General features: G+C 47.0%; 1 protein-coding gene across 1 annotated transcript; it reads left to right on the top strand.

The window, feature by feature from the left end:
* Window positions 1-6984: 6984 nt before the first annotated feature.
* taf6 (TAF6 RNA polymerase II, TATA box binding protein (TBP)-associated factor) lies at window positions 6985-17152 on the top strand. The gene is made up of 14 exons (XM_028983643.1): window positions 6985-7408; window positions 7914-8073; window positions 8176-8262; window positions 8457-8610; window positions 8699-8755; window positions 8832-8951; window positions 9054-9175; window positions 11660-11839; window positions 11924-12106; window positions 13587-13661; window positions 13756-13881; window positions 14086-14259; window positions 16062-16253; window positions 16612-17152. Exons 2-14 carry the CDS (start codon window positions 7918-7920, stop codon window positions 16891-16893), a joined length of 1908 nt encoding a protein of 635 aa, XP_028839476.1. The 5' UTR covers window positions 6985-7408; window positions 7914-7917; the 3' UTR covers window positions 16894-17152.
* Window positions 17153-23140: the final 5988 nt, after the last annotated feature.

The following is a 23140-nucleotide window of genomic DNA, read 5'->3' as shown; positions in this document are numbered from 1 at the left end:
CATCACCAAAGTGTCCATCGGCGATGATGGTGCTGGAGGAGGCTGATAAGAGCTCTGACCTGGCACCCAGTCCTGATGAGTCCCGCCGTGAGTAGAAATGGGCAAACGGCATTTACACACAGCCACACACTGCTTTAACCCTCCCTCCACACCTGTAAGTGGCGCTGTTCTTTTTTTTTTAATTAACTTTATTGAACGCAGAGGGCAACTATTTTTACATGACAGCTTATTGCATGGTCTCCAGCCCAGACAGCACAAATAATTATAGGGTCGTAGTGGCCTAGCAGGTAACACACTCGCCTATGAGTGTGTTACCTGCCGATGTCACCAGAAGACCCAGGTTCGAACCCAGCTTACTACCATCGTGTCCCTGAGCAAGACACTTAACCCTGAGTGTCTCCAGGGGGGGACTGTCCCTGTACAGGGGGACTGCTCCTGTAACTACTGTAACTGTGTTCGTTTGGTAACAGATAATGCAGCCGTATACACGCAACGTGACATCGGCAGCCGTGCAACTTCCATCACTCGCTTCACCTTGAATTGCACTCCATGTTGCTCTCCATGCACACTCTGCTCTTTCACGTGTTCCCTCAGCGAATTGTGACGTCTCGAAAAATAAGTCGCTCTGGATAAGGGCGTCTGATAAATGCCGTAAATGTAAATTATCCACTTAGAGATAACATGAACATTATAGCAAAGAAAGGAGAGAGGGAGGGAGAGAAAGTTAAATAAAAAAGCCAGAGCAAGCTTTTTAAAAGTTACTGACCTATTCACATGTTTCAAGGAAGAAAGCAAGAAGCAAAAATCACCATGAAAAGCGAAGACAGACGAGTCTTTTTCCGTTTACATTCATGTAGCTGGTGCAACACGACCACAAACGTGTTATCCACCATTGTAGTACGTAGGATGCGTCTTGGGGTTAAAGGTCAGGTTGGAGATCGGGCTGATATGTCAACGTTTTCACAAAAAAAGCGTTCAGAAAACAACCGTTCTAAGTGTCCCGCTCTGGGTCCCAGTGTTCAGGTTCCTGGCTGTTGAGCTGGAGGGCGACCTGACTTGGAGCACCAACAACAAGAAGCTGCTGAAGAAGGCGCCACAGAGACTGTACTTTCGGAGAATTTTCAGAAGAAACCAGCGCCGTAGAAAGACTGTGTGTGTGGTACAGAAAGGAAGTCGCTCCACGAGGTCATCAGGTCACCGGAAAAACCTATTGGCTGGACCCTCCCCACCCAGGGGCAAATTTACATCTCACGATGGTGCAAAAAAGCAATAGACAATTCACAGGACTCGTCACACCCCGGTCACTGACACTTCCAGAAAACCAGGACAAACCGCTTTTATATCCGATTCATGAATGAATGTGCAAATTAAAACAGAACCAAAAACGGTATGCTGTAATGCAACTGAAAATGTTTTTTTAATAATGTATCACAATGACATAATTTAATCCATCTACAGGTGTGGATTGCTGATTATGGTCTACAGTGTGTTGATCATATATATATATATATATATGTACAGGGAGTGCAGAATTATTAGGCAAATGAGTATTTTGTCCACATCATCCTCTTCATGCATGTTGTCTTACTCCAAGCTGTATAGGCTCGAAAGCCTACTACCAATTAAGCATATTAGGTGATGTGCATCTCTGTAATGAGAAGGGGTGTGGTCTAATGACACCCTATATCAGGTGTGCATAATTATTAGGCAACTTCCTTTCCTTTGGCAAAATGGGTCAAAAGAAGGACTTGACAGGCTCAGAAAAGTCAAAAATAGTGAGATATCTTGCAGAGGGATGCAGCACTCTTAAAATTGCAAAGCTTCTGAAGCGTGATCATCGAACAATCAAGCGTTTCATTCCAAATAGTCAACAGGGTCTCAAGAAGCGTGTGGAAAAACCAAGGCGCAAAATAACTGCCCATGAACTGAGAAAAGTCAAGCGTGCAGCTGCCAAGATGCCACTTGCCACCAGTTTGGCCATATTTCAGAGCTGCAACATCACTGGAGTGCCCAAAAGCACAAGGTGTGCAATACTCAGAGACATGGCCAAGGTAAGAAAGACTGAAAGACGACCACCACTGAACAAGACACACAAGCTGAAACGTCAAGACTGGGCCAAGAAATAGCTCAAGACTGATTTTTCTAAGGTTTTATGGACTGATGAAATGAGAGTGCGTCTTGATGGGCAAGATGGATGGGCCCGTGGCTGGATTGGTAAATGGCAGAGAGCTCCAGTCCGACAAGGTGGAGGTGGAGTACTGGTTTGGGCTGGTATCATCAAAGATGAGCTTGTGGGGCCTTTTCGGGTTGAGGATGGAGTCAAGCTCAACTCCCAGTCCTACTGACAGTTTCTGGAAGACACCTTCTTCAAGCAGTGGTACAGGAAGAAGTCTGCATCCTTCAAGAAAAACATGATTTTCATGCAGGACAATGCTCCATCACACACGTCCAAGTACTCCACAGCGTGGCTGGCAAGAAAGGGTATAAAAGAAGAAAAACTAATGACATGGCCTCCTTGTTCACCTGATCTGAACCCCATTGAGAACCTGTGGTCCATCATCAAATGAGATTTACAAGGAGGGAAAACAGTACACCTCTCTGAACAGTGTCTGGGAGGCTGTGGTTGCTGCTGCACGCAATGTTGATGGTGAACAGATCAAAACACTGACAGAATCCATGGATGGCAGGCTTTTGAGTGTCCTTGCAAAGAAAGGTGGCTATATTGGTCGCTGATTTGTTTTTGTTTTGTTTTTGAATGTCAGAAATGTATATTTCTGGAGATGTGGAGATGCTATATTAGTTTCACTGGTAAAAATAAATAATTGAAATGGGTATATATTTGTTTTTTGTTAAGTTGCCTAATAATTATGCACAGTAATAGTCACCTGCACACACAGATATCAATAATAAAATTATTCCTCAAAAATACAACTTGCCTAATAATTCTGCACTCCCTATATATGTGTGTGTGTGTGTGTGTTTGTGTGTGTGTGTCAAAGTTGAGAAAACATGTCTGTCACGTCAGGGCTGTTAACAGAGAAAATGTCACCCATAGACTTACATAAAATTCTAAAAGCATCACGTCCATTCAAATAAATAAATTATTGAAAGCGAAGGGGATATAGAGGTCCATGCATTGCAGGACCCTGTTCCTCATTCATTCATAATTCATCAGTTCGGCGCACTGGGGAGGGGGGCTTTTAAACCCCCTGCCTTTTAGACAAAGGCATCAGAGCTGGGATTTTATTGCCAATTTTTTTTTGTTTAATCTTCATCGTCATATCACAAAAGTCAAAATGTCATTTTGTTTGATGTCAGATTGAATATGCATGTTTTTTTTATAATATGAAGTCATTGCATGGCTATCGAACGGAAGTGGAATAGTCCCGTTCAGTGTTAGGATGGAAGAGAGTGTCTGACAGCCAGTGCGGAAAGAATTCAGACCATCTAACAGTTTTCACCCTTTGTTATATTGCAGCCATTTACTAAAATAATTTAAGTACATTTTCTCAATAACTCATTAATGTACACACAGCACCCATATTGACACCCATATTGTTGAGGTTTATTTATAAAGAAAACCTGAAATATCACATATTACATATTAAGACCGTTTGCTCAGTTTTTGTAGAAGCTCTCTTTTGGGGAAAGATGCAACAATTTTTTCACACCTGGATTTGAGGATCCTCTGCCATTCCTCCTTGCAGATCTTCTCCAGTTCTGGCAGGTTGGAAGGTAAACATTGGTGGACAGTCATTTTTAGGTCTCTCAATCACTCTGGAGAAGGTTTTAGTCCAGGATATCCCTGTACTTGGCTGCATTCATCTTTCCCTCGTTTGCAACCAGTCGTCCCGTCCCTGCAGCTGCAAAACACCCCACAGCATGATGCTGCCACCACCACGCTTCACTGTTGGGACTGTATTGGACAGGTGATGAGCAGTGCCTGGTTTTCTCCACACATACCACTTAGAATTAAGACCAAAATGATTCATCTTGGTCTCATCAGACCAGGGAATCTTATTTCTCACCATCTGGGAGTCCTCCAGGTGTTTAGCAAACTCCACGCAGGCTTTTATGTGTCTTGCGCAGAGGTGAGGCTTCCGTCTGGCCACTCTGGTTTTTCAGTTTTTCTTTGTTAATAAATCTGCCAAAATGTCAACAATTCTGTGTTTTTCTGACAATATGGGTGCTGTGTGGCTGCAAGATTTTGTTTGTGCGTATTTGGGACAGTGTGTTTGTCGAGGAAAAGGAGCTCATAAAGGCTGCCATCATGAAGGCATGGAAATGCTGGAAATGAGACCAAGCTGAATCAGGGTCAGCTAATCTGCATTTCACGTGACGAAATCGAAAGTTAACGAGAAGGATCTCGGTTTGGGTGGAGTAGGTGGGTGCCGGCAGGTTTCTTCCTGTCAACAGTAATACATCAGAGGTAATCAAATGGCTGCCTCATCTCAAATGATCTTCAACTGCTGAACCACACACACACACACACCTGCTGCAGTGTTTTCAAAAGGAGTTACTGTACAGGAACACACGTTTATAACTTGACCTTCGTTTCTCCTGCAGGGATATGACATGTGGCGATGGTCTTGCCCGCCAAGCCTGCTCATTAATCCCTGCCACAGGGGTTTAATTGCCATGATTAAAGTCATCTGAGATGGCAAGTGGCAATTTTACACCCGCTGGCAGGAAAGCACACAGATGCCCGTGTGTGTGTGTGTTTCTGAATGCATTTGCCTTTCACTGTTAATATTTCCCCTGACCTTCAGCCAAAGGAAAATCCCTATGGAACCGCAGGTCATCGGGTATTCAGGCCGTGGCGCGTTTATAGAAATCCATGGTGTGTCATGCGGTGGACCATCAGGGTCCACTCGTCCCTTCCTCCGTCATGCCACAGCACTTATACTTTTACAAACAGAACAATGCCACAATAATTATATTACACAGATATTTAGGTCCAGTGTGTACTGTGGAAAATATTCCCCAATCTAAACATATCATTATATATCATTAAACCAAAAATCCAGAGTATATGAAAGTGGTCAGAAGGATCACGGAATATGTATTTGCGCTGCGAATTATGGAATTTCTCTGTCATTCTAACATTAGACTCTTTTCCCTGTTGAGGTCAGGGAAGCCGGCACAGAGAATGGGGAGGAGCTTCTTCAGGCCCTGATCCAGGTGCAGATCGGGACTCTCTAACTGTCTCCACCTGCAACTATAATATCTGGAACTGTAACTCTTAGGTCTCTGAACCTCAGAAAATGTCTATCCGATCTGGCCTTGCATCCACACAGAAACGGCGTTTCAGGGTCAATTTCTCTTTTTTTATAAATTATTATTATTATCATAATATATCATATATATTATTATCATATATCCCAACCTCCAACCTGACCTTTAACCCCAAACGTGTCCTACATACAACAATGGCGGATAACGTTTGTGGTTGTACTGAAGCCGCTACAAGAAATCCTCTCTACGCTGCACATTTCTAATGAAAAGACGAAGCTGAAGAACAACATGTTTTACTCACCGCAGAGGAGAACGGCAACCAAGTAGAGCGGGGAGTTACAGCGCCACCCACAGGGGTCGAGCATGTTAAAACAGCGTTCAGGACGTTCTCTGCGTGTCCGTGTGAACGCAGTTTTTTTTAGAAACCGTTTTAGAAAAAAGCATTCTTGTGTGCTGTATACATATCATATTCATTCATATCCTCATTAATACTCCACCCTATATATTGGCAGTGGTGGCCTAGCGGTTAAGGAAGCGGCCCCGTAATCAGAAGGTTGCCGGTTCTAATCCCGAACCGCCAAGGTAATTTATAATTTTATATGTATCTTATACATTCATACAATCTCTGTACTTTATTATCTTGAAACAAAACCAGCCATGTTGGTATTGTACTTGCTCTTTAATTTTTTACTGCCGGGCGTCGCATTCACTGCACACTGTATACTTTTATGACTCTGAATAGGTAGCCTGCCATTGAAATATCACATACAATTTCCCAAACATCTACAGATTAGATGAGTCTTCAATCAATGGCACCCGAAAATGAAAAATCAGCAAAAGAATGAATCGATTTGAAATATCGCTGCCAATCATAATTACTTGGCCAGTTCAGGAACGGATCACCTGTAACTGAGAAGTGGTGAATTGATTATGAACGCAGCGTGCCTGTACAGTCTAATGTGACTGTAAATGCTTGGCACTCAGGGTACACAGCGAAATGTGCTCCATGGATTTAACCCATCACCAACTGTGAGCAGTGGGCAGCCACAAAGGGCACCCGGATTGTGGGTTCGAACATGCGACCATTGGATCACTAGTCCACTGCCGTAACCACTAGGGATCTGAACATGTTCAAACAAATTAAAATTGAAATCTGTTGCTGTCTGGTTGTTGCAAGCCCAGCATTTATCACATAAGTTTTTTTTAACGCATGCCACTGAGGTGTCACTGAGGTGCCACTGAGCAACGCACCGGGGCAGTGGTGTCCTAGTTAAGGAAGCGGCCCTGTATTCAGAAGGTTGCCGGTTCGAATCGTGGTCACCATCCCCACACACTGCTCCCCAGGTGCCTCTCATGGCTCACTGCTCTCCAAGGGTGATGGTTAAATACAGAGGACACGTGTCACCGTGTGCTGTAGTGTTTCACAATCACTTCACTTTCAATTCTTCATATTTTGCAGTTTTTATCATATTCAGTCGGGTTTCGTTTTGTCTGTACTTGCACCAGCTCAAACAAAGAACGTGATTTATTAAAATATATATGTATTTATTTTACCATAGAGAATATTTTTATTACGTGAAAAATACACTTAACATGAAAATCCGCTTTTGTTCTTTTTATTATTATTAATGTAAAGACGAATGTAAACATATGAATGTAAATAACGTTGTTAAATCGCGTCCCTTCACATCGTCGTTCTCTGACCAGCGTAGTACGCATGCGCGGAATTCTCCAATTCGATTGGTTTCCTCTGCACAGCGCTCGATAGGCCTATCTAACAGATTGTCGAAAACGTCGATTAAGTCCGAAACTCTCCGAGGCACGGAGGATGATTAAAATACACCAAAAGCGAAATATTGCCTCGGCGTAACAGTGTGCTTTTATTTACTTTCACCCGCGACCGAAAGTTCGCAGATTTTCGTTTAGTACCACACCGCGCTGTCAACACAAGCGCTAGGACCCGCGGAGCAGAAACAAAATGGCGGAATTTCAGAAAAAAGGGTCGGAGCTCGACAGCAAAAACCATGTTTAATAAAGCGAGAAATAAACGGGTTATTTAAATCCGTCGACGAATAATCGCGAAGTGTCCGGCCGCTAGAAGCAGTTGTCTTTCTCCTCCCGCCGACTTTTCGCGCCTGTCTGCCGCTGGTTGCCCGGCGTTTGCTTCACGGAGGTAAGCGGCGAAACGAGCTTCCCGCGGGCTTTGGTGCATGTGGGGGTAAAACGAAGGGCGACTCGGAGCGGAGACCCGACTTCGCGGACGAGCATGGAGGGAACCGGGGGAGACGCCGCATTGTTGGAAAAAAGTTCCCACTCGGCGGCCTGCGGACCGAACTTGGTGCCGAACTCGCCGCGTTGGTGGCCCGGCGGAACTGAGCCGCGGCGGTCCGGCTCGCTGCTCGATTCGGTTCTGTTGTGTGATATATACGACCTACAGACAGTAGTTACGGGGACTGTCCCCCAGGAGACACTCAGGGTTCAGCGTCGTGGTAGAAAGTGGGGCTCGAACCCGGGACTTTCTGGTAGGCTACTACCACTCCATATAACTCTCCACCACTCACGTGTTTCTCATGCTTCTGTCCAGTCCATGGAACATAGTAGAAATGTGATTTGAAATGTTCCACTGATGGTTTTGTTGCGCTGCTGTGAAAAGTGATGCGGCATATTTCTGCTTCCAGAGCCATGGCAGAGGAGCGCAGGCAGAAGCAGTGCAGTGTGGTCATGCCCACCGAGTCCATGAAGGCCATGGCCGAGTCTGTGGGCGTGGGGCAGCTGCAGGAGGACAGCTGCGTGGCCCTGAGCGAGGAGGTCAGCTACCGCATCAAGGAGATCGTGCAGGTAAACGTCTGCAGAAGGTCCCAGGCCGGTGGGGAGTGAAAGCCACGTTCTGGCGAACTGATCGTGCGTTTTTTTTTCTTTCTTCTTCTTCTTTCCCCTCAGGATGCATTGAAATTCATGCACCACGGTAAGAGGAGGAAGTTAACGACCAATGACATCGACCACGCCCTGAAACTGAAGAATGTCGAGGTGAGTCCGAGACTTCGAGATGACTCTTGAGGTCATGGATGAACTATTAAGTGATTGAGACAATCGGATTCATCAAACGCGCTGTTCTTTTTTCCTAAATGAACATTTGATTGTTCAGTGAGTCCTCAGTCGTAATGTCCATAATAGTTCCTGTGATGGAACGATATTTCAGAATTCACGTCCTGTGTCTGCAGCCTCTCTACGGCTTCCAGTCCCAGGAGTTCATTCCCTTCCGCTTCGCCAGTGGTGGGGGTCGCGAGCTGCATTTCTACGAGGAGAAGGAAGTCGACCTCAGCGACATCATTAACACGCCCCTCCCTCGAGTTCCCCTCGACGTGTCCCTCAAAGGTGTGCCCTCGGCGTCAGCGTCTTCGCCGCCGCGTGAACGTTATGATTCGGATCCACGTATTTATGATGTCATTTCGTGTTGTTCTAGCTCACTGGTTAAGCATTGATGGTGTCCAGCCTGCTATTCCAGAGAACCCACCGCCAGGTGAGCGGCGCCGTCTGGGCGTTTTACGCAGATGAAGACGCTTCTTCTCATAATCATCTCTCTCTGTCCCTCCCAGCTCCTAAAGAGCAGCAGAAATCGGAATTCACCGAGCCCCTCAAGGTCGTCAAACCCGGACAGGAAGAGGAGGGCTCCATACAGGCCAAGGGTCAGGGTGCGACCTCGGCCGAGGGTCTAGGTCGGTGTCCGAATCGGACCGCCGCCTCCGTCCGGCGCCGGCGTTGCCGCTCATCTGTGGTGTGTTTTTTTTTTTTTTTTTTTTTTTTTTTTTTTTTTTTAGGGAAGGAGAAGGGCTCGATCCGGATCAAGCCGCGCAGCACCCACGAGCTGTCGGTGGAGCAGCAGCTGTACTACAAGGAGATCACCGAGGCCTGCGTGGGCTCCTGCGAGGCCAAGAGAGCGGTCAGTTTCCCGCCGCCTGATCACGTCAGCTGGTTCGCGTCGCTTCGTCTCATAATCCACGCATCGCGATGCAGAACGTAATCAGTTACGTACCGTAATGATGTTGTTTGGTGGCAGGACGTTTGAAATGAACATCCTCGCCGTCTTTGTAGCACCGCTCGATTGCCGTCTTACTGGCGTTCACTGCACGCTGTTAAACGCTCGTCGGGATTTCTGCTGAAATTGATGCTAAGAACACGTTTATTTGGCGTCGTACGAACGTGCAGCCGACCGAGCGCTGGTGCTGAACGGCCACGTGGACACTTTGGGCAGTGGTGGCTTAGCGGTTAAGGAAGCGGCCCCGTAATCAACAACAACAACAACAACATTTATTTCTTATATAGCCCAAAATCACATACAGTATGTCTCAATGGGCTTTGACAGGCCCTACAGTTGACACCCCCACACTTGACCCTTCTGCACACAAGGAAAAACTCCACACAAAAAACTCTAGGAGAGAGAAAAAAAGAAAGGAAGAAACCTTGGGAAGGAGTGATACAGAGAGGGACCCCCTTCCAGGGTAGAGTGAGCCTGCAAATGGTGTCAGTACAGGGTTGGATATGATATAATGATAAGTCCTACAGTTGTAGGGTTGGAGAAGTCCAGGATGTATTCAGTGTCATGGTCTAGATTACGTGTCCATAATGATGTTACTGGTCCATTTGAAGATCCCTGGAGCTGTAGTTGTAATGGTGGTGGTGGCTGTGGTGACCCTCTGGTTTGTTTCATGTTTTGTCCTTGTAAAGCAGTTGTCAGGAACCAGGATTTATTTGCTGGTCTGATCACTGGGGTCTGCCAGTAGTCTGGGCGCCTGATTCCGTGTCTCGGAGAAAAACAAACAGAAGCAGCGGCAGACGGTTGCACTGTACGACCGATACTGAAATATGTGGTATATTGGTGCTACAGTGGCCCGGTACCCTAACTAGGACAGCCTAACTGGTGAATTTAACTTTGTCTGTGTCTAACAGGGGGACTCTGTGATAAACTGGACTTTATAATTGACACTGTGTCAAAATCAAGTGAAATGAGGGTCTAGGACTTTAGCAAAAAGCCAGAGAAAACAGATAGGTTTTCAGATTGGATTTAAACCCTGAGACTGTGTCTGAATCCCGGACACTGACAGGCAAGCTGTTCCACAACTGCGGAGCTCTATAGGAGAAGGATCTGCTCCCAGCTGTGACCTTTTGCACCTTTGGTATCAGTAGTGACCCCGCACCCATTGATCGAAGGGGGCGTGGCGGTTCGTAAGGAACCAAAAGTTCACTCAGGTACTGTGGGGCGAGACCATTTAGAGCTTTATAGGTTAAAAGTAGGATTTTGTAGTCAATCCTAAATTTGATGGGTAACCAGTGCAGTGATTGTAAGACTGGGGTGATGTGGTCAAATTTCCTGGTTCTGGTTAGAACTCTGGCTGCAGCATTCTGTACTAGCTGGAGTTTACTCATGCACCTACTAGAGCATCCAGACAATAATGCATTGCAGTAATCTAACCTTGATGTAATAAATGCATGGACCAACTTTCCTGCATCATGCATTGAAATGATATTTCTTATTTTCGCAATATTTCTAAGGTGAAAGAATGCTATTCTAGTGACATTATCTACGTGCGAACTGAATGAGAGACCTGCATCAATGATGACACCTAGATCCTTCACTTCAATACTCGGTGAGATAGAAAGGCTCTCCAGGGTTATTGTGTAGTCAGCCAGTTTATGCCTGGCTGCTTGAGGCCCAAGTACAAGCGCTTCTGTCTTGTCAGGGTTTAACAGGAGAAAGTTGGTGAGCATCCACTGTCTAATGTCCTTCAGACAATTCTCTATTTTGTTCAGCTGCTGCCTCTGGTCTGGCATTGCTGACAGATACAGCTGTGTGTCGTCAGCGTAGCAATGAAAGCTAATACCGTGTTTGCGGATGACGTCGCCTAAAGGTAACATGTATAGAGAAAAAAGTAACGGACCTAGGACAGAACCTTGTGGAACACCAAATTCTACTTTACTGTGTGAAGACGAAACACCATTGATGTCCACAAACTGATATCGGTTGGTCAAATATGATCTGAACCATTCAAGGGCTGTTCCCTTAATCCCGATAACATTCTCTAACCTGGTAAGGAGAATAGCGTGATCAATAGTGTCAGAAGGTTGCCGGTTCGAGTCCCGAGCCGCCAAGGTGCCACTGAGACTGGATCGAGTTCCTTACAGCGTGGTAGTGGCCTAGTGGGTAACACACTCACCTATGAACCAGAAGACCCAGGTTCAAACCCCGCTTACTACCATCGTGTCCCTGAGCAGGACACTTAACCCTGAGTGTCTCCAGGGGGGGACTGTCCCTGTAACTACTGACTGTAAGTCGCTCTGGATAAGGGCGTCTGGTAAATGCTGTAAATGTAAAATGTAAGTGAGATGGTTTTAAGGTCCAGAGCGCTCCCTGTCTGCCCCTCCACAGGAAGCTCTGCAGAGCATCGCCACAGACCCCGGGCTGTACCAGATGCTGCCCCGCTTCAGCACCTTCATCTCCGAGGGGGTCCGCGTCAACGTCGTGCAGAACAACCTGGCGCTGCTCATCTACCTGATGCGGATGGTCAAGGCGCTGATGGACAACCCCACGCTGTACTTGGAGAAATATGTAAGGCTGCGGCCCGCGCGGGTGCCTCGCGGTGGAGTCGGCGGCGCCCGTTGACCGCCTGTTCGCTGTCCACTCTCGCCGCAGCTTCACGAGCTGATCCCGGCCGTGGTGACGTGCATCGTGAGCAAGCAGCTCTGCTTGAGGCCCGACGTGGACAATCACTGGGCCCTGAGGGACTTCGCCGCCAGGCTGATGGCGCAGAGCTGCAAGACCTTCAGCACCACCAACAACAACATCCAGTCCCGCATCACCAAGACCTTCACCAAGGTACCGGCCACACCACTCATGCCGCGGTTAAAGGTCCCCCTTTTTATTTTTTTTGGGGTGGTGAGAAGCAAATTGCAGAGATAATTTTCTTTAAATTTAACAACATATGAACTTCAGTGCACAACAGGATTTTGTTAGTGTGAAAGATTGATAAAATTCAACTAGTCTACTAGATGTCCTACAGGACACATTAAAAAAATGAGTCACCTGCAAGGAGAAAATAAATCATCTAAATCATGAAAACTTAGTCAAAAATTAATCAAAATATCATAAAAAAAAACAACATTTTAAATATGATTATCATGATTAACCTTTCTTCCATATAATGCACTTTTGAAATGATTTTGAAATGAGAGGAAAGGAGGGCATGGCAGCGTCACACCTCCACACACGTGACGTGATTTTAAGGGAAGTTAAAGTGAAGTGATTGTCATTGTGAAACACCGCAGCGCAGCACGCGGTGACACGGCAAAATGTGTCCTCTGTATTTAACCATCACCCTTGGTGAGCAGTGGGCAGCCATGACAGGCGCCCGTGCTCAGTGGCACCTTGGTGGTTCAGGTCCACTTCTTTAACCAAAGCTACAACAGGACTCAGCAAAGTGGCATGTATAGTATGAGAGTTTTTTTATTTTTATTTTTTTTAAATAATAATAAAAACAAAATGTATACTACAGCACCCAAAAATGAATTACTGGGTCCCCGAGCTGCCAAGGTGCCACTGAGCAAAGCACCGTCCCCACACACTGCACCCCGGGCGCCTGTCATGGCTGCCCACTGCTCACCAAGGGTGACGGTTAAATACAGAGGACACGTTTCACCGTGTCACCGCGTGCTGTGCTGCAGTGTTTCGCAATGACAAGCACTTCACTTTCAAAATCTGTCAGACGGGCCGAACCAGCATCAGATGCAGACATATCAGACATATAAACATTAAATAAAGGCATTACAGTGTTTACAGTCACCTTTAGTGGGAACTGTGCTGCTTATCAGACTAGTCTCCTTTGCATGGTGCCGGAGAAGAAGAGCAGCCACGTTCTCGCCAGTCAGTTAGTAAAAATGTTATTCCAAGATGTTATTCCAGCCCGAATGAGTTGTTCAAACGTGCGCATCACACAGCTCTCTTACTTTGTCAAGAATATGTCGTGTACACATTTATTAACATCATGGTCAAAGTCGTCCCACACCCCGGTTCAACCGAAACGTAACCACCAGAGGCTAGAGTCCGTTTTGACTCGAAACCGCGGATTTACCACGCAAGTCGATGGAGAAAAAAAAAAAAAAAAACCCCGGTGTGCTCGGCTAAAGATCTTCAGCTCCATCTGCGCCTAATGCGCCACCCGGTGGAACGCCAGGCGTTACGGGGCGAGTTCAGGTCTTTTTATTTAAAGTGGGCCGTAGTTTGCCCACCCCTGTGCTGGGTGGGGTCTCGTATTCATGTTAAATAAAGTGAAATTTTCATGATATTTTCTCTCACTCAGAGCTTGCTGGATGAGAAGACTCAGTGGACGACCCGCTACGGCTGCATTGCCGGGCTCGCCGAGCTCGGACCCGACGTGAGTCGTCCTCGTCTTTGCATATGGCTGCGGTCGGTGTCTCTGTGTCACCTGTGCACACTGTGACCGGCCGTGTCTCTCTCTCTCTCTGCAGGTGATAAAGACTCTGATTATAGCCCGGCTGTCCGTCGAAGGCGCTCGTATCAAGGCGGTGATGGAGGGGCCTGTGGTGTCCAACATCGATAAGATTGGCGCGGAACACGTACAGAGCCTGCTACTGGTGAGCACTGGGTCATGTGCGGTGGTAGTGGCCTATGAACCAGAAGACGCAGGTTCAAACCCCACTTACGACCGTCACGTCCCTGAGCAGCAAGACACTAAACCCTGAGTGTCTCCGGGGGGGGGGGGGGAACTGTGAATGTAAATGCAAATGTCCCAGGTTCTGGGACAAATCTGATGGTCTCTGTTGCTCCTGGCCCTTTAGAAACACTGTGCCAGCGTCATTGCGAAAACTCGGCCTCTTCCTGACGTCGTGGACCAGTACCGGACGGACTACGGCTACCTGGGGCCAATGCTGTGCTCTCATGTGGTGAAGGCCCGAGCTCAAGCGGCGCTGCAGGCGCAGCAGGTCAACAGAACCACCCTCACCATCACACAGGTCAGTAGACCAAAAATGTAAATTGTTCTGGAAGAACTGGCCCTCACGGAGATGGCGTTTACGGGGACCCAAAACCGGTCGTTTTCTAAAACGGGTTCCAGGGTGAATTTCCGTGTGGACGGCAAATTGGCTTTGCTAATGTGTTAGCCCAGCTTCCAACCTGACCTTTAACCCCTAACGCATCCAGCATACAACAATGGCGGATAATACGTTTGTGCTACAAGAAATCCTCTCTGCACTGCTCATTTCTAACGAAAAGACGCGGCTGCAGAACAACGACGAGTTTACCTCACTGCGGAGGAGAAGTAGACGCCGAACAGGGAGTGCTGGGAGTTACAGCGCCACCTACAGGTGTGGAGGGGGTTAAAACAGAGCTGTGGACGTTCTCACCAAACAAGGAGAGTCGGGAGTTACAGCGCCACCTACAGGTGTGGAGGGGGGTTAAAACAGCGGTCGGGACGTTCTCACCAAACAAGGAGAGTCGGGAGTTACAGCGCCACCTACAGGTGTGGAGGGGGTTAAAACAGCGTTCGGGACGTTCTCACCAGACAAGGAGCGGGGAGTTACAGTGCCACCTACAGGTGTGGAGGGGGTTAAAACAGCGTTCGGGACGTTCTCACCAAACAGGGAGCGCGGGGAGTTACAGCGCCACCTACAGGTGTGGAGGGGGGTTAAAACAGCGTTCGGGACGTCCTCACCAAACAGGGAGTGCTGGGAGTTACAGCGCCACCTACAGGTGTGGAGGGGGGTTAAAACAGCGGTCGGGACGTTCTCACCAGACAAGAGCGGGGAGTTACAGCGCCACCTACAGGTGTGGAGGGGGGTTAAAACAGCGGTCAGGACGTTCTCACCAGACAAGAGCGGGGAGTTACAGCGCCACCTACAGGTGTGGAGGGGGGTTAAAACAGCGGTCAGGACGTTCTCACCAAACAGGGAGTGCTGGGAGTTACAGCGCCACCTACAGGTGTGGAGGGGGGTTAAAACAGCGGTCGGGACGTTCTCACCAGACAAGGAGCGGGGAGTTACAGCGCCACCTACAGGTGTGGAGGGGGGTTAAAACAGTGTTCGGGACGTTCTCACCAGACAAGGAGAGTCGGGAGTTACAGCGCCACCTACAGGTGTGGAGGGGGGTTAAAACAGCGTTCGGGACGTTCTCACCAAACAGGGAGCGCGGGGAGTTACAGCGCCACCTACAGGTGTGGAGGGGGTTAAAACAGAGCTGTGGACGTTCTCACCATACAAGGAGAGCGGGGGGTTACAGCGCCACCTACAGGTGTGGAGGGGGTTAAAACAGCGTTCGGGACGTTCTCTGCATCTTCGTGTGGACGACAACATTTCAGATAATGCTCTCGTTTTCATAATGCAGGTTTTTTTTAGAAACCGAAAACCCTATTTCAGAGGACAGCGTCCTTGTGGACAGGCCTTAATCGGTTTAATTTACTGTATGGAATCTGGTTACGTGTGTGTGTAACAACAGGGCTGGGCTGCACTGGGCTGGGCTTAATCTAAATATTATTATATGGCGGAACTACCCAGTATACAGCCTCTTATCAACAGCGTCTTTGTCTTCGTATTTGTTTTACAGGATGTATAACCAAATTCAACAAAAAGTTTTCACAGACTTGGAATTCTGTCGCACCAACCACACCAGTTCATAAAACTGAACAAACGAGTCCTCACACTACAGCTCACTGTGATGAATTTTAACATGCATCCCACCTATAGACTTTATTTTCTTCTGTCATTGAAGTAGGATTTGTTGATTCTGAACGTAAACGCCCCTCTTCGTCCTGCTCTCTCAGCCGCGGCCCACCCTCACCGTCTCCCAGAGTACCCTGGGCGTGTCCAGCGGGCCTCGAACCCCCAGCATCATTAAAGTCCCCAGCTCACTCGCCTTAATGTCCACCCGACCGGGCACCCCCACCCAGCCGTCTCCACCGACGACAAAGTACATCGTCATGGCGACCAGCGCTGGAGCCGCTTCCACTCAGCAGGTACCAAGATAACAGCAACTTGATGGCGGGAAAGTAAACATGGCTAACACTGGTACTAGCGTCTATTGCATTGTGAAATTTTATGAGCGTTCATCTATCGTCAGTTTGACACTCATTTTCTTGCATAATCAAGACTTTGGTGCACTTTTATTCTTCAAATAAAATATCGTTCTATACCACAGTGATCATAATCAGACAAGCTCAGAAACCCCATTTATAATATTGTGATCAATATCTAGAAAAAATCTACATAGACACAACATTAATATTTCAGTTGTTAATTGTGTAAAGCACATTTGTGTGTAAAACGCCATACAATTCATGTTCCAGAGCACACATGGGCTTTTCTTTCTTTCAGGTTATCACCCTCAGCTCTGCCCAGTCTGGCTCTCCAGTCACCAGCACGGTTCCCAGTACACCTTCCACACTGCAGCCGCTGGTCAAACTGGAATCCAGCAGCACGGCCGGGATGTCCCGGCCGCTGCAGAAGTACATCGTCGTGTCCCTGCCGTCGTCCTCGTCCGTCGATAGCAAAGGCTCCGGCGTACTTCCCGCCTCCACCTCGCCCATCTCCGTAGAACAGTCTGTGAAGCTGGAGCGCTCCGAGTCCCCAGCGGCCAGTACACAGTCTCCGCACTGAAACTGGCCTCCGCGGGCCGACGCGTGTACAAGCGAACCGACGCGAGGGAGCAGAACGAACTATTTATAAATGTGAGCTGGATGTTTGGTGCTATGAAAGAATAGAGAGAGAGAGAGAATAGAGTCTGCCTCTGCAACACATCCGCACCCTCACGTGTCATCCGGAACTGGGGGCATTGCTTCCCCAAGGTTTATCCAGCAGTTGGCGTGGTTTCATGATCTTTTTATATTCTGTAATAAACACGATTTTGTAACGCTTTTGTTTTTGTCCGTCTGTCCATCCATCCATCCATCTGGGGTCCGAAATTGCGGCCATTCTTCATTCATTCTCGGGTGAACAGGGTTGCCTGTGCGCATTGTCAACTGGATTGTTCCTTTATTTTCCCCTCTGCATTCCCGAATAGTTGTAGCTGTGGCCGATTCCACTGTTCCCGGCCGAAAGTCAAACTACATCCAGGCCAGGTTGATGAAAAGGTAAAAAAAAAAAGTTCGGCATCATCTACGCCTTTAATTGACATTTTAGATGATTTATTTATTCAAGGAAACTTATGGTGTTGGGCTGTTTTTGTTTTTTTTTTTTTTTTCTAATCACTTTTCTTTACGGGTGGTAGTAGCCTAGCGGGTAACACACTCTCCTGTGAACCAGAAGACCCAGGTTCAAACCCCACTTACTACCATCGTGTCCCTGAGCCGGACACTTAACCCTGAGTGTCTCCAGGGGGGGACTGTCCCTGTAACTACTGACCGTAAGTCGTCTGGTAAATGCTGTACATGTAAATGTAAGTCCGCTCGAGCGGCTACGTTGTAACCAGCAAGACGCGGCGGCCACGCCCACCGCCGTCGCACGAAGCGCGACCTCGTTCGGTTATTTCAATTAATTGCAGCGCCGAACGCGTTGTTTTTTTTAATTTTTATTTATTTTTTTTACAAGTACGACGGGGCGGCAACTGCACCACACCCCCGGCCCTCCAAAAAGGACTCGGTTCGGGTCGGAGCGGCCGCGCATGCGCAGACGCGGAGTCCGGCACCAGAACGACGCGCCTCATGATTTCGAGCTGCGGGTAAGAACGTCCACGCGTCGAGCTTTTCTTACGGACTTTAAACTCCGCCGCGTCTTTTCCAATCGCGACAACGCGTGTTTGGCCGCATGATGTAAAAGCCTCGGCTCTTCCCCACTTCTGCCTGAAACTGAAGTTACTACCTGAACTGCGTGGGGGATGTTCACGAATCTGCTGTTTTGTGTAATTCCACCGTGACGACGCGGAAGCTGTTTTTAATTCGGACTGTGTCTCCACCCCGGGTCTCCAGCGACAGTCCCGTCTCGAGGTGGCCTGGGTGTGCACTGCGGTCACGTGGAAGTGAAAGTGAAGTGACACGGAAATGTGAAATGTGTCCTCTGTATTTAACCATCGCCCTTGGTGAGCAGTGTGTGGGGACGGTACCCCCATCAAGGGGATTCGAACCCACGACCCTTCCGATTACGGGTCCGCTTCCTCACCCGCTAGGGCGTGTTGGCCGCTCCCTCCCCACGCTGTCACCGTCGGATCCAAGCCGGTCACCTGTGCTTGGACTAAACTGTCCCCCCAGCTGCGCACCGAAGACCTTCTCACAGCGAAGGCGTCTGAATCCCGCTGTTTTCACTTCTAGGGGACGCCCGTCTTACATTTTGTGGTGTTTAGGAGCAGGTAGTTGACTCTTCATCCTCCTCCCTGTGTGCCAGCTGTCGTGTCGTCGGCGAATCTGGTGATCTTGTTGCTGGGGTGTGAGGGTGTGTCGAGGTGTGGGGACCCAGTCTCCAGCTGCAGGCGAGTGTTGATGCGGGAGGATGGTACCGAAGCAGGCGGGTCCAGGTCTGCTGGCAGGCAGGTGATGGTGTGGCTCCGCACCGGTAGGGTGGTAGTGGCCTAGCGGGAAACAAACTCACCTATGAACCAGAAAACCCAGGTTCAAACCCCACTTACTACCATTGAGTCCCTGAGCAGGACACTTAACCCTGAGTGTCTCCAGGGGGGGACTGTCCCTGTAACTACTGATTGTAAGTCGCTCTGTATAAGGGCATCTGGTAAATGCCGTAAATGTAAATGGTTTCTCAAAGCCCTTCATGATGGCAGGTGTGAGCGTCAGGGGACGGAAGTCTTTCATACTGTTCGTGGTGGATTGTCTCATCTCATTGCGCATGATATTGGTTTTTCAAATCACAGCAGGTGACATGGGAAGCTGGGCTTTTGACATTCCTGTGACTTATTCTTCCTTTCTCTTCCACAAGTGGTCCATTATGGGAACAATGGAGAACCGGTCCTTGTTGCAGAGAATGTCCCAGGCACCTAGGCCCAGTGTGCCTGTGCTAAGTGAGTGGAAAATAACTAGTTTTTAATGCATATGGATACGATTGTCTGTCTTTAAAAACTTTGTACTGAATAGAAGATGTGAAATATTTTTTCATGTTTTCAACTCCAGTTATTTCCAAAATCTTCATGGTCGCCCTTCCGATCACTCAGGTGGCAATTGGTATGTACTTTTAAAATGGATGGGATCTAATGTAATATTATATTATATAATCATTTGTTCTGGGCAGCGATTGAACTTTTTGGTCGGGATTAATCGCATGAGTGTGAAATTAAGTAATAAATAAAAATGTCGCTCATTCTTTTTTTTTTTTATTCTTTATTGTCATTGTAGCAATGTGACGTTGTAAAAGGTGCAATTCTCCAGTTCAGAAAACTAAAAACAAAACACATGTAGTCAAGTTAAAACTTTCGCTAAAAAGGGAACAAATAATCCATAACAGCAGAACAATGTTCCCGCTTCATTTCCGTCCGCCGTTTGAATTCTGCTCCGGTTTATGTCACATAACGACGCCCATGCCAGGCCAGTTCTAACCAACATGCTGCTTCCTGTCACCCGAGGTTTAAATGTATGTCTATTCTGATCCAAACTTTCAAAATTATCATTTAAAAATGCCATTCAAATAACTGTTGGAATATGGAAGATGTACAAACTATGACGTAATACATGGGCTTATGTAGTAAACAAAAAAAAAAAAGTAAAGCCAGTTCATTAAAAGAAATGAACAGACCAGAATGTGCTCTTATATTTTCATTCTTGCCATTTTCTCAGTCACCGGGAATGGTTTTAATTCCTCGCCTATCTTACCTGGCTCTCCTGAGGAAGTTAACTCATCAGCGCCTCAGATTAGGGCCCACATAAATACATCACCGAGTCCAGCGTGAAACGCTCAGGGGAGAATCAAGCCACTTCTGCGGAAGAAGAAGAAGAAGAAGAAGAGTTGCTTGGATGGTTTGAAGGCCTTTCCAGGCGACGACCTCTTGAAGCTGACTGAGAAAATGGCAAGAGTGTAGAAATCTGTCATCAAAGCAAACGAAGAATTGAATATACAAAGCATATTCGGATTTTTTTTTTTTTTGTTTTGTAGGATGTAAATTGAATAAAAGGCAAAACGTATATATTTTATTGTGTGTACACACATACACAGAACTGTTTAAGAGTCTGGCAAAGGTGATAATGTACGAACCCCCCCGCATGTTAAACAGTGGTCAAATATTGATTTATTGCAGAATAGAGAGGAGAATTTAAAACGTGCGTGTATTAATGGGGTTTTTTAAAATTTTTTTTTTTAAAGGCTCCGTGTACCTGAAGGATTGTCCGGCGCAGCATTACATCCCCGTGTACGTGCTGGTTTCGGGGGTCTTCGCCCTGGTCCTGTCGCTGCTCTCCTGCCTGCCCTGCGCTCAGGAGCCGGAGGACGGTGGCAGCAGCCCGCTCGGTAGCCTCTGCACTGCCTGGAACTCCACCGTGACGCTTTTCCTCTTCTGCTGGTTTATTGCTGGTGAGGAAACTGTTTTTTCTTTACTTTACTTTACTTTACTTTACTTGGCAGACGCTTTTGTCCAAAGCGACTGACAGGAGGACGAGACCAGCAATTCTCATTTGGTTTCTATAGATTTTGAGTTACAAAACTGAGAGCCCTGATAAGTCCCAACTTGTCAAGAATAGAACATGCAGGGGAATTGTTAAGTGCTGGACGATTTATTTTTATTTTGCAGTGCGTGTGTTAGTGTTAGATTCGTCTGAAATACTTTTTGAATAAGTGGGTTTTCACCTGCTTCTTAAAGGTCTCGGCTAGTCGAACGGAGCAGGACAAGTTGTCCCACCAGCCAGGGACACCAAAGGACAACAGAGTCGTTTGGGATCGGTGACCCCGTGAAGAGGGAATTTTCAGTCTGGTTTGGTGTGCAGATCTGAGAGGGCGTGCAGGAGTGTATCTGGCTAGTAGTGTGTTGGTGTAAGAGGGAGAACTTCCATTTACAGCCCTGTAGGCAGCATCAAGGATTTAAACTGGATGTGAGCAGGTACAGGGAGCCGGTGGAGAGAGGTGAGAAGAGGCGGGACGTGGGGGTGTTTCGGCTGGTTGAAGATGAGGTGGGCTGCCACATTTTGGACCATCTGGATGTGTTTTATGGTGACTGCAGAGGCTCCAGCCAGGAGAGAATTACAATAGTCCAGTTTAGAGATGACCGCTGCCTGGACCAGGAGCTGCGTAGCCGGTTGTGAAAGAAAAGGCCGAATCTTGCCAACGTTGTAGAGAGTGAACCGGCAGGATCTGGAGATCGCAGTAACGTGATGGTTCTACGTACGACTGGTGTAGAACAAATAATTACAGGGTTTGGTGCCCAAACATTTAGATATGTACAAGAAAAAAATTGTCCAGTGTGTCCTACTACATTAATATTGTGCCTCTAGAGGAAGATTGTACGTTTATTGCTGTATTTTAGTCTTGTCCACAATACTGGAATATTATAAACGTGTTCACGCTGTAAGCAGCCTGGAGTGATTGATTTTTATGGGAGCGATTTGCATCGGATGCGCATTAATTTCTTTTCCATCACAGGAAACATCTGGATTTATTCCATTTACCAGCCCAGCTACATCCCAGGCGCAGAAAACTACTGCAGCAAGACTCTGTACCTGTTCGCCTTCTGGACCACCACCCTGGTCTACATCCTTTTGGGGATGCTCTTTGTCCTGGGCTGCTGTGCGCTGCTCCTATGTGGAAGAGGGGGATTTGGGACGGAGTCGGATGTCTGAAGCATGTCCCGCTGGTCTATACAGCTGGGAATTAAAGGGACTGTAGGAACGGTGTTTTAAAATCTCAGTCCTTTTCAGGCAGATCCTTCTCGGCTCATTTACCCATTCTGTTGGAATGGTGAATAAATGCCGGCAGAAACACACATTTTTACCCAAATTGCTGTAGACCAAATCCCTCAAATGCCTAAATGCTTCAATATTCTGCAAGTGTGGATCCTCTTCATGTTAGTTTACAGCACTAGCTTTACTTGCACAGATGAAGAGGTGCAGGAAAAAGAAGAAACGGTTGTTTGTGCCTTACTGCAGTTTTCAGCGTGAATGAATAATTTCATTTTATGCCTTACTTGAGAAGAATTTGCCATCCAAAGCCATATGGTGAACCTAATATACCTATAATATAGATTCTCAATCAGAATTTTCTGCACGTTTTAGATGTTTCCTATTCTGCTTTAGCCGTTGTGTGAACAAATGAGATTGTTGGCATTAATATATATTTAATTCTGTCCAGAATGTGCCTTGGGGTGGTCAGTGGTGGCCTAGTGGGTAATCGGAGGCTTGCGAACCGCCATGGTGCCACTGATCCCCACACACTGCTCCCCAGGCGCCTGTCATGGCTGCCCACTGCTCACCAACAGTGATGCAGTATTAAACGCAGAGGACACGTTTCACCATGTGCTGTGCTGTCATTGTATCACTTTCACTTTTGTGCAAAAATACTACAAATATGTTCATTTTCTAAGAACTAAAATGGACGTGAATCACATCAAATGCAAGAAGGAATGAACGTATCCACATTTTTATGTAAAACACTTTCAATTCATATAATAGACAATATTGTTAGAACTATAAATATGTACTGTACAAAAAGAATTCTTTTTTTTTCTGCAATACAAAATGTACAAAAACACAGTGACGTTGGGAGCCTTGTTGTTTTCTATCTTATTGCATTTGTCAGAACGATCAAAATGTAACATACATACTTTGAACCCTTTCATCAAACTGCAAAAGTTCAAAGGCCAGAGGCTCCCTAATGGTTAACAGAACAATTCATTACAAAGCCTAAACTATAGTTATGTCTTTAAAAGGACATAAAGTCAATAAAATATGAACTCCAGAATGGTGTTCTGGAAACTCCAGAGCTG

This window comes from Denticeps clupeoides, chromosome 6 (assembly GCF_900700375.1).
Source record: "Denticeps clupeoides chromosome 6, fDenClu1.1, whole genome shotgun sequence".
NCBI classification, from domain to species: Eukaryota; Metazoa; Chordata; class Actinopteri; order Clupeiformes; family Denticipitidae; genus Denticeps; species Denticeps clupeoides.
The sequence above is the reverse complement of the archived record's forward strand: the minus strand, read 5'-3'. Positions and strand labels throughout refer to the sequence as shown.

Excerpts from the sequence above, each read along its gene's own strand:
- taf6 (XM_028983643.1), top strand. The coding sequence starts at position 7,918 with ATGGCAGAGGAGCGCAGGCAGAAGCAGTGCAGTGTGGTCATGCCCACC. Across the intron at positions 9,176-11,659 it reads CCTGCGAGGCCAAGAGAGCG|GAAGCTCTGCAGAGCATCGC; the intron begins GTCAGTTTCCCG and ends GCCCCTCCACAG. Across the intron at positions 12,107-13,586 it reads TCACCAAGACCTTCACCAAG|AGCTTGCTGGATGAGAAGAC; the intron begins GTACCGGCCACA and ends TCTCTCACTCAG.